Source organism: Pituophis catenifer, unplaced genomic scaffold (assembly GCF_029215685.1).
Source record: "Pituophis catenifer annectens isolate HBS135680 unplaced genomic scaffold, rPitCat1.0.hap2 SCAF_13, whole genome shotgun sequence".
Classification (NCBI taxonomy): Eukaryota; Metazoa; Chordata; class Lepidosauria; order Squamata; family Colubridae; genus Pituophis; species Pituophis catenifer.
Window position 1 is genome coordinate 3,947,948 of NW_027256893.1, and position 13,168 is coordinate 3,961,115.

Genomic DNA, 13,168 nt, shown 5'->3' on the forward strand with positions numbered 1-13,168 from the left:
GGCGGCTTACAGTGCGTTAAGCAATAGCCTTCATACTTTTGTATATTTTATACAAAGTCAGTTTATTGCCCCCACAAACTGGGTCCTCATTTCACCTACCTTAGAAAGGATGGAAGGCTGAGTCAACTTTGAGCCTTGGCGAGATTCAAACTTACTTTAATTGCAGACAGCTGGTGTTAAATTACAGTGCCTAGTCTGCAGAGCTATCCAGGCTCCTGGATAGCTAGGAAAATATGGTTTTCCAGCCCATCCAGCCCCAAGCCAAGCCAAGCCAAGCCGAGCTTCTGCCCTGTACTTCAATCCCAAGTTATACAAAGCCAACCAAGTGGCGGGTTATTCTTGGGCCTGTGAGGAGGAGCAGACAGAGTTAGCCAAGGGCGGCAGGAACACAGCACACAGTACCGGGAAGTCGTTAATCGCTTGTATGGACCAACGCCGTCTGGCAGAGCAAGGAGACATCTGTGCATGAGAATGTTACGCCCGGAAGAAGGGAAGGAGGAGGAGAGCCGTGGAGAAAACAAGAGAAAGGAAGAAAAGAACATGCAGCTGAGAAACTCTGGTTTTTAAAGGACTTGGGAGGCCCCAAAGCTGCAGAGAAGTAAAGCATGACCCGGCTGGAGACATTCCTCCCGCTGCTGTTCCTTTTCAAGGAAGCAAAAACGTACAGGGTTGACCCCCTCCCCCCTTTGATGGTCCATTGTCCCAGGACTAGACCTACCGATGGATGGAAAGGAGGGAACTGCAATCCACCCAACTGTTCGGAGGGCATCCGTTTTTGGGTGGCTTAGTTTTCCCTTTGCAGGGAATTCGAGAAAGAGGAGCTGCTAAGATTAAACCCCCCTTTTCCTGCAAGTTCATCTGTGACCTCCTTGCATTCCTTTTAGTCGGACCAAGGAATTCAGAACAATGACGGGCTGTTCGGAGCTGCTTCCACAGAGTTAAGAAAAACATGCACAGGGTTCGTTCTCAATGGAGTTCTGAGTTAGTAGTCCTGCTCACTAATCACCGTGGCTCTGAATTTGCCCGCTGGGCCACAGCTCGGCTCAGGATGGAGCCCCCCCTTTCTTCCCCCCCCCCAGGTTCCAGTGCTTTGTGTTCCCAGCCAAGCCATCTTAGAAGGCAGATACAGTCAGAAGCAAAGAAAGTTATCTTTCCAGACCATTTTATTGACTTCAGGCAACAGAAGCAATGATTAGATAGATAGATAGATAGATAGATAAATTAAAGGATGAGCAACTATCTTCCTTTCCATGCCTAAGTGGAGTTCAGATACAGATACAGATTAACAGAGTTGGAAGGGACCCTGTACGTCATCTAGTCCAACCCCCCGCCCACCAGACCCTACACCATTTTTGACAGATCTCCCCCTGATTTACAGATTAGGCCAGTGTTTCTCAACCTTGGCAACTTGAAGAGGTGTCAACCAACCCACTGAATGATGAGAATTGGAAGTTCACACCTCTTCAAGTGGTAAATGAGCAAGTTTGCATTAGGAGTAAACTTGTTAACTGAAGATCTTACAGCAATAGCACTTAAATTTATATACCGCTTCATAGTGCTTTTTACAGCCCTCTCTAAGCGGTTTAGAGTCAGCCTCTTGCCCCCAATAATCTGGCTCCTCATTTTACCAACCTCGGAAGGAGGGAAGGCTGAGGTCAACCTTGAGCCTGGTGAGATTCGAACTGCAGCTAGCAGTCAGCTGAAGTAGCCTGCAGTATTGCACTCTAACCACTGCGCCACCTTGGCTCTTAGGATCATATGGGTAGAACTGCAGGTGATCCTCAGCTCCTGCCATTCTCTACATTTTATGGCTGCCTGGGGCAGTCATTTCGAACTATGACCTGCGTATCAAAGCTGACATACCACAATGTTTTGGGAGACACACCTATGTTCACCAGACACTCTACCACTATCCTCATCCTGGTTTTGTGCAGTTGTGCAAGAGGTCCATTGCGCTCACATGGCCTCCGGGCCCCCTGAAAATAAGTGTGAGAACAGACTCTGCTTTTGCATGACTTTTGGAGGCTGCGGAGGCCACGTGAGAAGAGAATGCACCTTTGCATTCCTCCAGAGCATCCAAACATCCTTTGAGAACAGGTGTGCTTTTATACAGTTTCGGGAGGCTGTGGAGGCCATGGTGGAGTATTCTCCCAAGCCTTCAAGAACGAAGGCCTCATGCAACCCAGACCAGCCTTGGGTAAGGCACAGGGGCTTGTCAACAGAATACCACTTCAAGCTAAGTAGGTAAGATGGCGCCCCTTGGGGAATGGCACAAGGTGGCCTTTCTGAGTGGCAGCCGAGGTGCCAGGGCTGAAGTCAAGGGCTGAATGTAGAGCTGAAGGTTTCCTTCAGCATCCAGCAGATGCTCAACACACTACAGTGATTACAGGAGTATAGAAAATTGTCTCAAATACTACTCCCCCCCATTCCGCCCCCCCGAGACATTTCTCTCGCAGAAGATGGCATCTGGCCAAAGCTGCTGCTCTTTAGCTGTCAGCTTTCAGCAATGCCTTCCATGCCTTCAACATGCCCTTGCATTATCAGCTAAAGAAGAGGTAGGGAATTATGGCCCTTTCGTGACTTGTGGACTTCAACTCCCAGAATTCCTCAGCCAGCCATGAATTCTGTGAGTTTTTTTGTTTTTTTTAAATTTGATTTATATTCCGCCCTTCTCCGGAGACTCAGGGCAGCTTACAGTGCGTTGTATATTTATACAAAGTTGTATATTTATACAAAGTCAGCTTATTGCCCCCACAAACCGGGTCCTCAATTTACCTACCTTAGAAAGGATGGAAGGCTGAGTCAACCTTGAGCCTGGTGAGATTTGAACTTGCAGTAATTGCAGGCAGCTGGTCTTAATAACAGTGCTTCTGTCTGTTGAGCTATCCAGGCTCCTTGTGAGTTGAAGCCCACAAGCCATAAAAGGGGCCATAGTTCTCCACCCCTGAACTGAAGCAAACCCCAAGTCAGAACTCTAAAGAAATTTCTGCAAATTTCCCTTTTTGACCTCATTTGTCTTAGGACAGCTCAGCTTCAAGGTGTCCCAAAGGTGCTTTTCCCCCCTGAAAGGCAACTTGTCAGATCTGCCATCGTAACCGCTCCAGGCCTGCTTCACTTTGATGGCTCTGAGGGGGAATGCGGGGGATACAGGGAGCAGAGACTTCGAGACCCAGATGTGCCAACCAGAGACAATGGTTGAAAGATCCAAGGACACAGGCATGGGAACTGAATACAAACCCCCACCAAAGAGGAGTCAAACTTTGAAATGGTTACCAAAACACCTTGTTTGAATATCGTTACATATTCACAAGATGACCAAGGGGAGAAGGGCCTGGGAAAAGGGAGAAGCACTGGGTTTACGCAGGAATATTCAGATCCGGCTTTGCTTATGCTATGACCACTTGGCTTTAGTAAAAAAATATACCTTTTGCCACAAATGGAGTCGAGGGTCTTTCTTTCCTAAATGCCCAAGCCGGGACAGGCCTGACACAATTGGACTTTCTTTGGGGTTTTTCTCTTCTCTGAAAACATTTCACTTCTCATCCAAGAAGCTTCTTCAGTTCTAACTAACTTCCATTCCCCACCAGTTGGTTAGAATCGAAAAACGTCTTGGATGAGAAGCAAAATATTAAAAAAAAAAAAAATCAAGGAAGTCCAGTTGCCTTTTGGAAAAAGCACCATTACCTGGATGATTGCAAATCTCCATAAACACTCAGCTTCAAGGCTGGGTTTTTTTCCGGCCACGAGAGGTGACCTTCTCTCTGTCCTATCACAAAGAGTCCTATTAAAGGAGGGTCCTGCAGCTCCTAAGACAATATGGCTATAACTTCCTGGAATCTTTGCTGCACAAATGACCTTCAGGTATTTTTCTCTGAATGTTTGCCCTAAATAACTGTCTAGGGACACCTAAAGAATGACAGTAAATGGAGCTGTTCAGTCTAAGAAGTCAACAGGTGCAATTTTCTACCTATTCAAGAAAGGTATTTCAGAGTTTGCAACTGAGACGGTCTGAAGTGCCTGCAATCCGAAATGGAGGGCGCTCTCCAGCCATTAGGATCCAGCAGGACCAATGCTGAGAAACCTGCCAGGTGTGTGTGTATATCCTCCTGACCAACACCCCCAAAATCCATAGTTGACAGGGATCACTATAGAAGTGCGGGCACTGCCCACCCTGGAAAAACATGGACAAGACCTCCACACAATGGAATTTTCCTAGCAAATAAAAACCTAACAACTGGACCCCAATAAGGAAGTGCCACTGTACTGAATTAGCACTCCAACGAGAACTACAGGTGGTCCTCGACTTACAACCACAATGGAGCCCAACATTTCTGTTGTTAAGTGAGACATTTGTTAAGCGAGTTTTACGACCTTTGTTGCCACAGTTGTTAAGTGAATCACGACAGTTGTTCAGTTGGCCACACGGTCATTAACTGAATCTGGCTTCCCCATTGACTTTGTTCATCAGAAAGTCACCAAAGGGGAAATCACCTGGCCCTGGGCATCTTGCATCTGTCATAAATGTGAGCCAGTTGCCAATTGTTTGAATTTTGATCACGTGATCTTGGGGACGCTGCAATGGTTCGAAAAAACGGTTGTGAGCCACTTTTTTTTAGTGCCGTTGTAACTTTGAATGCTCACTAAGCGAACTGTTGTAAGTCGAGGACTACCTGTAGCAGCCTGCTGTCTGTCTGACCAGTCCAGCTTACCGAAGTAGAATCCTTCAGGATCACAGGGGAAGCCCCTGGCCACCCCTCAGGAGCTGCTAGAAGAGTAAGGGATTCCAGCAGGCTTTGCTGAACCAGCCGGAGTATCGGGCAAGGAGTATCCATTGGCTGTGGGCTTACCCTCTCCTTGTAGTAGAAGGAACTGATGGAGACCTGCTCCTTTTCACTACGCGTGGGACTCCCACCGTACAACCGCAGGTTGCCAGGGTTCTCTGTACGGATCTTCATGGGCGTGATGAGGCCACTGTGGTAGGCCGACAGGGCTGACAAGGATCTGAATAGAAGGGAAGAAGTACTGGTCATTCTTCAGTCAGATGCACCCTCCTTTGCAGAAAAAAAGGTTTGAAGCATCCTGACTGCACAGAATGCCGCAAACATTCAGACATGAATATCCACCCAGAGTATCTTTCCCTGGCGGAGTATTTCAGCCTTCCCCACGTTGAGATCCTCCATGGCATTACAGTCGGCATCCATGGTATAAATCTGTAGAGATTCTCAGTCATCCAGGACACGATTGCCCCAAAGGTGCTTTTTCAGGAGGCAACTGGACTTTCTTGGTTTTTCTTTGAAGGTGTTTCGCTTCTCATCCAAGAAGCTTCTTCAGCTCTGACTGGAGGGTGGGGAATGGAAGGATTTCCAGAGGGAAAAATTGCAGACTACAGGAACCACTTGCACCACTCAGGTGACCCCGAGGACATAGATAAACCTCCAAGTGCTTCAACGACCCTCTAAAAGGATGCAAAGGACCAGCTGTCTGCAAGGAAAATAAACCCTTCCCTTCCCCACCATCCAGTCAGAGCTGAAGAAGCTTCTTGCATGAGAAGCAAAACGTCTTCAAAGAAAAAGCAAGAAAATGAAGTTGCCTCCTGAAAAAGCACCTTTGGGACTTCCATGGTTGGACTACAAGACCTCCAAGGTCCCTTCCAGCTTATTCTATTCTATTCCAACTAGGCTAACAGCTGTGATGGCCTGAAGATATTATGCCATTAAAGCCATCAGCCCTGTTCTCTTTTGTGGCTATTCAAATGGTGAAGACTTGTGCATTACAGGTAGTCCTTGACTTACAACCGTAACTGAGCCCAGAATTATGGTCCTAAGTTATGCTACTTGCTAAATGGATTAGTACGTGGGCGTGACTGATTTCACAACTTTTTTTATTGGCATCACAGTAATTGCTGGCCAATCATGGTCTTGTGAACACTGGACGCTGCAAACGGCCCTAAATTTGTGAGTTGCCAAGTGCCCAAAATGCAATCATAGGAGTGGGGCGGATGGGGGGGGGGGGGAGGAGGGAAGACTGGCATCAAAAATTCGAACCTGAGTCATGAGAAGCCCTTGGGAGGTCTGTTGTACCTTCTAACAGTTGCTAAGTGATCGGTTGTAAGTTGAGGACTAGCTGTCCCCATTTCACAGTTTGAATAGTCTTTGGTGCAGGAAGATATTCTTTACAAAGGGAAGAAAAATTCCTTAGGGTATTTCTGGTAAGAACAGGGTGGTTTTCCACTGCTGTGTCGAATTTCCCAATGCATGGCTGCTTTTCCAACAACAGTTATGCACCACTTGTTTGAAGGCCACGGCAACTGATTGTGAAGGGCAGTCCCTTTTTGTGTTGAATAGAATAGAATAGAATAGAACAGAGTTGGAAGGGACCTTGGAGGTCTTCTAGTCCAACCCCCTGCTTAGGCAGGAAACCCTATCCCATTTCAGACAAATGGTTATCCAATCTCTTCTTAAAAACTTCCAGTGTTGGAGCATTCACAACTTCTGGAGGCAAGTTGTTATTAATGGGTTGAAGTTTGAAGGTTGAACTTAACTCTTTTATCTCGTTCCATGCAAAAGCTTATGACTACATACGCAATAAAAAGGGTCTGGATTTCATACATTGCCAGAGAAAATTTTGACAAGAGTTAGGGTTGCAAATCCGGTAGCATTTTTTTCCCCCTAATGAACCAATTTAATTAAAAAGCCTAAGCTTTTGTGAGCTGCAGCTCACAAACGCTCATGCCTTTTAATTAAATTGGTGGGTTGGAAAAGATGCAACCAGACTCTTCCACTGAAGTCAGTTCTGTCTTCTTACAGCTGGGAAGGTCTGTGAAGGCTGCTGTCTGCCAATACTTGATGCTTACCGCGGTGTTGGTTCAGTAGGTGAGGCCGTACGGTGCATCGTCATTGGTCTGGTGAAGTATACCAGGTACCCTGAAAGAATCAAGAGAAACCTACGCTGGAGAAGTTTGCCTTGAATGAAAAGAGAGACCCAATAGCCATTATTCCATGCGCAAATTGTTGGATGTTCAGAAATTTATGATTCATTTATTATTTTAAAGGAACCAGGTTTGTTCATCAACAGTATAGGTAGTTCTTGATTTACAACAGTAATTGTGCCTGGCAATTAGGGTCATAGATCAGGACCACTGTAAAGTAGGTTGGAGCTAAGGTTTATGATGTTTTTTTGTGGAGGTTGCTATGCTAACGCAACAAACCCATTGTTTGCTGTGTGCTGGTTTTTGCCAGATCTCTGTTTCCAGCAAAACCATCATAAATCACAGTCATTTGTCTGTAGGACACTACAATTAGGGACAGTGGCCGAGTGCCCAGAATATGATCATGTGACCTGGGGGGGGGCAATGTTGGAACTTGAAACCGGGTCATAAATCCTTTTGGAAGGGGGATCTATTGTAACGTCAAACAATTGCTACATTCGGTCATAAATCAAGGACTGCCTTTAGAAGAAGGCATAAACCCCGGTCACGTCGTATCTTTAAATGTAAGCAGAGTTGGAGCAGATCTGTATGGCCTGGGAATCCCAAGGTTGTTACCAGACTGGGGTGGGGTGGGGGTGGGGGTGGGGAAGAATATTTCAGAAAATGGTGCTGGCCAAACATTAGTGGCGCAGTAGTTAGAATGCAGTACTGCAGGCTAACTCTGCTGACTGCCAGCAGTTCCAGTCTCACCGGCTCAAGGTTGACTCAGCCTTCTGTCCTTCTGAGGTGGGTCAAATGAGGACCCAGATTGTTGAGGGCAAGAGGCTGACTCTGTAAACCGCTTAGAGAGGGCTGTAAAGCACTTTATATAAGTCTAAGAGGTATTGCTATTGCCCTTGCTTCCTTTCCTTCCTTCCTTCCCTTCCTTCCTTCCTCCCTTCCTTCCTTTCCTTCCTTCCATCCATCCATCCACCCATCCATCCATCCATTGTTGGCAGTAGTTAGAATGCAATATTGCAGGCTGACTGCCGACTGTCAGCAGTTCGAATCTTACCAGGCTCAAGGTTAACTCAGCCTTCCACCCTTCTGAGGTCGGTAAAATGAGGACCCAGATTGTAGAGGGCAAGAGGCTGACTCTGTAAACTGCTTAGAGAGGGCTGGAAAGCACTGTGAAGCAGTATATAAATCTAAGTGCTATTGCTATTTCTGTAATACTGCCAAAGAAACTACAGGATGCAGTAATCAGAATTCAGGCTGACTCAGGAATGTTTTATTTTGTGGAAGAAGGCAAATTTCTGGATTTCTGAACTTGTAGCATTAGAGCAGGGTGTCAAACTTGCGTCCTCACGTGACGTATCAGGACTTTTTCCCCCTTCACTAAACCGGGCAGGGGTGGGGCCAGTACATGATGCATCCGGCCTGCCGGCTGTGAGTTTGACCCCCTGCATTAGAACAATCGCTGGTTGTAGAGAAACTGTAACAACCCAGCAACGGACAGCTCCCTCTTTCTGATAGAAAAGTTGAGACAGGACTTCCGGCCATTGTCTTTCTCTTTTCTATCTTCCTAGAGCTAAGATTCAACTCACCTGCCCCACAGAACCTCGCTCCAGAAGTTCGAGGAAAGGGAATATTGGAATCTTGATAGGAGCCGTAGGCATTGGAGACCCTCGGAAAGGTTGGCAAAGCCGGCGTTACGGAATTCGGGAGTGCATAGGGGTCAGTGGAGGAGCTGTCTTCCTGGTTCTGAAAAGACATGGAATTAAGACACTCAGGGGTCTTTCCCCCCACTTAACAGCAACCCCTTCTCACAAAGGCCTCCCTGGACATCAAACCAGGAATGGGCAGCATGTGGGTTAGGTATGACTCGCTAACTCTATCTCTGCACCTCCACAATCCAGACACAACATTTGAGAGTCGGTTTGATCTAGTGGTTAAGGGATCAGCCTAGAAATCAGGAGACGGTGAGTTCTAGTCCCGCCTTAGCCATGAAAGCCAGCTGCTAACTTTGGGCCAGTCCGTCTCTCTCTTGGCCACACCTATATCTCAAAGGGTTTTCGTTGTGGGGAAAATAGGAGAAAGACACGTTGGGTATGTTTGCCATCTTGAGTTATTTGTAAAAATAATAAAACCAGGATACAAATAAATAATTATGATGTCATGTGGTGTGATGGAGTGGTACTTCTCACCCACTCCAATAACCATTTAAAGTTTAAGACAAGAGCGTCAAGCCTTTGTGAGGCTTAACCCATTTATTTTGGGTACCAGAAAATGTTTCCTACTCCTGCCAAAGATATAAGCCCATACAAGCTTAAGCAATTTTGTTATGCAGGCCTTCAGGGGGTTAAAAAAAGAGAGAAATGCAACTCTTTTAGGAAACAAATTGCCTGAGGTCCGTTTCACTTGGGCAGCAGAAGAATTTTAATGTTTTTTCTACCAGAAAAAGAGTCTTCAACTCTGATCAGGAGTTTTTTGTTTTGTCCCACTCTGTGACAAAATTGTGGGCTGGAAAAAAGAGGCAGCAGGATGGACAAGCAGCTCACATTGCGAGTGTGCATGGACCATCACTTTGAAATTTAGTTATAAGTACTTTTTGGAGGGTGGAGAAATCTGGGAGCTGAGGTCCACAGGTGTTAAAGTCTTAAAGCGGCCAAGAGTGGATGTCCCTGCTTCAGTCACTAAGCAACTAGTCATAAATTGAGGACTCCCCTACCTAGAAAGCCTGTCAAGAACCTTCCCTGCCCTTTTAAGAACCACAACATCCTTAATGCTTTCCACTTGATTGATATGGGCAGAGCACTTTTGGGGCAAACATTTCCTACCACAACAGACTCCAGGCAGGAGACCAGCTGGCGTAGACATGGCTCCAGGCAGCACTGATTGCGTTTCACTTTCTGCATGGAAGTGTCCTTCAAGATCTGAAAGAGATCCCAGATGTGGGTTAAGTTGTTTTTCCCGAGTCTGCACACCATAATTCAAAGCTGTGGAACTGTCACAGATGGGCAATTAATTTCCCCAAAGGGTCACACGAGGAGTCCTGCTGCAGGCCCCATCGGTCAAGGAACTCTGACTGGTGGGTTCAGGAGAAGGGCCTTCTCTGCAGTGGCTCCTGCCTTTTGGAACACCTTGCCCCCTGAGATGAATAGAAAATTAGAATGGAATGGAATAGAATAGAATAGAATAGAATAGAATAGAATAGAATAGAATAGAATAGAATAGAATAGAATAGAATAGAATAGAATAGAATAGAATAGAATAGAATAGAATAGAATAGAATAGAATAGGAAGGGACCTTGGAGATCTTCTAGTCCAGCCCCTTGCTCAAGCAGAGGGATTGGCTCCCATCCTTCTGTCCTCCTGCAGTAGCCTGAAAACCTGGCTCTGCTGGATGGCCTGGGGCTCTAGTGGAAGAATCACATTGGAGATGGTTGTTGAATAAAGAGGCAATACCATCTCCCCCCCCCATCCTGTTCCCTCCCGACCGATCTTTTAACTATATTTTATTTTGACTGGGATTTGAATTTTTATCCTTTTAAATATGTTTGTTAAGATTTTAATGTTTTGGGACTTCCGGTTTGCGAGCTTCGGCGACGGCGGTGATTTTCTAAGACCGCCAGCCCCGCCGCCTGTAGAGCCGCCCCGCGAACGAGGAGCGGCTCGAAAACTCCGAAATCTTGAAGATTGCAGGAGCAGAGACAGCAGGGCACAGGTTGAGCCCCTGTAACCCCCCCAGGGAATTGTTTCTGGGGGTGAAAACAGGAGCGGCTCCCTTCCAACCTGCGGAGACTCCGGGCGGCGTGGGACGATTCTGCCTTCAGCAGAACAAGCCGACAGCAGCAAACTCTTAAAGTGAGAGGAACTAATTCTAACAAATAGCGGAAATACCAACTTGAATCCAGAAACCTGAAAATTGCAAGTATTAGTGCTTTATTGACTTTTTAAATCAAGAGAAAGTGAGCGAGTGAAAGTGATTTGGAAAAAATATGGCGTCCAGCGCCTGAGTTAACGAGCTAGTGAAAGTGAATTTGTGAAGCCTCTCTGCTTTGCTACAAAGTTGAAAAGTTGCTACAAAGTTGTCTTACCTAAAGGAAAACATTTCTTTTTGCTAAAATTTGACTTTGCTTTACTTCAGTTTTATTTGACTAAATTTGGGGGACTTTTTTAGAAGCTTTTGTGGAAGAGGGAAAGGAAAAAGAACTTTCCTCTCTAGAAAAATTAGCCTACGTGGCACAATGGCTTCAAAGAAGCAGGAAGGGAAGGCATCAGGGGGGGGATCCCCCACACACAAACATCAAACGCAACTTCCCCCTGCTCAACAACTACAAACTCAGAAAAAAGAACTTGATGTGGGAGATTTAAAAGACTTTATTGCTAAAACTTTGGATGAAAAATTTCAAGAATCTCAACAGGAAATAGATCATAAACTTCAAAAATCACATGAGGAATTTCTGCAGGAAATTAATGAAGTTAAAGATATGGTGAAGCAGAATCAAAATATGGTGACCAAAAAAATATCAGAAGTGGCGTCTGGCCTGGCAAATTTTATTGGGAAAGTTGATTTTAAAGTTGAAGAACTCAAATTAGAAGTTAATGTTAGGATGAAAGATAATGACTATAAAATTGAAGAAGCTGATAATAAAATGCAGAGAATTGAAGATGAGATTGTCATGATACAATTCCGGGCGATGGAATTTGCCATACGGCTTCGGGGAATTCGAGAGGAGGAGAGACAGGATTTGAGACAAGTTTGCTCTGAAGCCCTGGCTAAGATCTTACAAGTTAATCCTGATTTGGTATTTCACAAAATAGATAAAATTTACAGAGTCAACTCTTGGGTGGCCAGACAAAGACAATTGCCTAGAGATGTGGTCATATACTTTACTGAGAGAGAAATTAGAAATGAAATCCTCCAAAAATCTTTTCACACCTCTGTAGAAGTGGGGGGCTCACGACTTGTAGTTTTTAAAGAATTACCTCCTAAAATGCTGAAAGCTAGAAAAGAGTTTGGTTTTCTTGTTAAGGAACTGAAAGACTTACAGATACCCTTCCGGTGGGATGCACCAGCTGGGATAATTTTTAGATATAAGGGAGAAGGATATCGATTGAATACCGTGGAGAAGGCACAACATTTTTATAGTACTATTCTTAAGGAAAGAACACCATCTCCACGTACATCTACAGTTTTGGAGATTAAGGAGAGTGAAGAGAGGCAGTCGGAAGAACAGCCCAAGCAAGAATTAGAAAATGTGCAAGGTGCAGAAGGAGGTTTTCTGAGTGAGCCCTTGCTGGATTCTTCTCCAATTTTGGATTTGATTCAGCTGACTGAAGTTAAAGATCAACGTATAACTAGAGCTCAATCCAAGCTACTTAAACAAAAGCAACAACAACAACAGGAAAGACAAGACAAGATGGCAGCTAAGAGTACCCCACAAGAGAGTGGAGCTATGGGAAGAGCAAGATCGAAGCTTTTGGATGAACTTCAAATATTTTGCTCTGCGCTCCAGAAACAGGCCGATGACCCTTAAGTGTCTATCTTGGAATGTTAATGGGTTGAATTCAGCACAGAAAAGGAAGAAAATATTTACATATTTGAAACAATTTAATAATGATATAATTTGCTTACAAGAAACACATATTACAACTCAAGATCAGAAATATTTGATAAATTCAAAATTAGGAGTGCATTATATATCTTCAACTTCGCAGAAAAAGAATGGTGTGGTTATTTATGTAAATAAAAAATTAACAGCAAAAATTATAGAAGTAGATCAAGATGGTAGGTTTGTAGCAATTGAATTGCTTACAGCAAATGGTCAAATTCTTTTGATTGGAATTTATGCTCCTAACCAACAACAGGATTGTTTTTACAAGATGTTACATACTAAAATATTGCAATGGGACTATAGATCTATTTTATTTATGGGAGACTGGAATGGAGTAATTGATTCTAAATTAGATAAAAAGAGCTTGGCAAAGTCTAGAATTAGACTACCGCAGACTTTTTTTGACATGAAAGAAGATATGGAACTAAAAGATGTTTGGAGAATACATAATCCGAATGAATTGGATTACACTTTTTTTTCCGATAGACATAGATCCTTTTCTAGGATTGATTTTATTCTGTTGTCAAATGATTTACTTATTAAGACAAAAAGAACAAAGATTTTTCCAAGAACTTTGACTGACCATAGCCCTGTATGGATAGAAATTGAGATGGATAAGGTTGAGAGACGTTCTTGGAGA

The 13,168-nt window shown here is 44.6% G+C and overlaps 1 protein-coding gene across 1 annotated transcript in view; it reads right to left on the minus strand.

Moving 5' to 3' along the window:
• WDR59 (WD repeat domain 59) overlaps positions 1–13,168 on the minus strand; it is an 80,586-nt gene that overhangs the window by 22,937 nt on the left and 44,481 nt on the right. Inside the window, 4 exon segments of the mRNA XM_070952916.1 lie at positions 4,848–5,001; positions 6,854–6,923; positions 8,515–8,671; positions 9,748–9,843. Coding sequence (XP_070809017.1) covers positions 4,848–5,001; positions 6,854–6,923; positions 8,515–8,671; positions 9,748–9,843 — 477 coding nt within the window.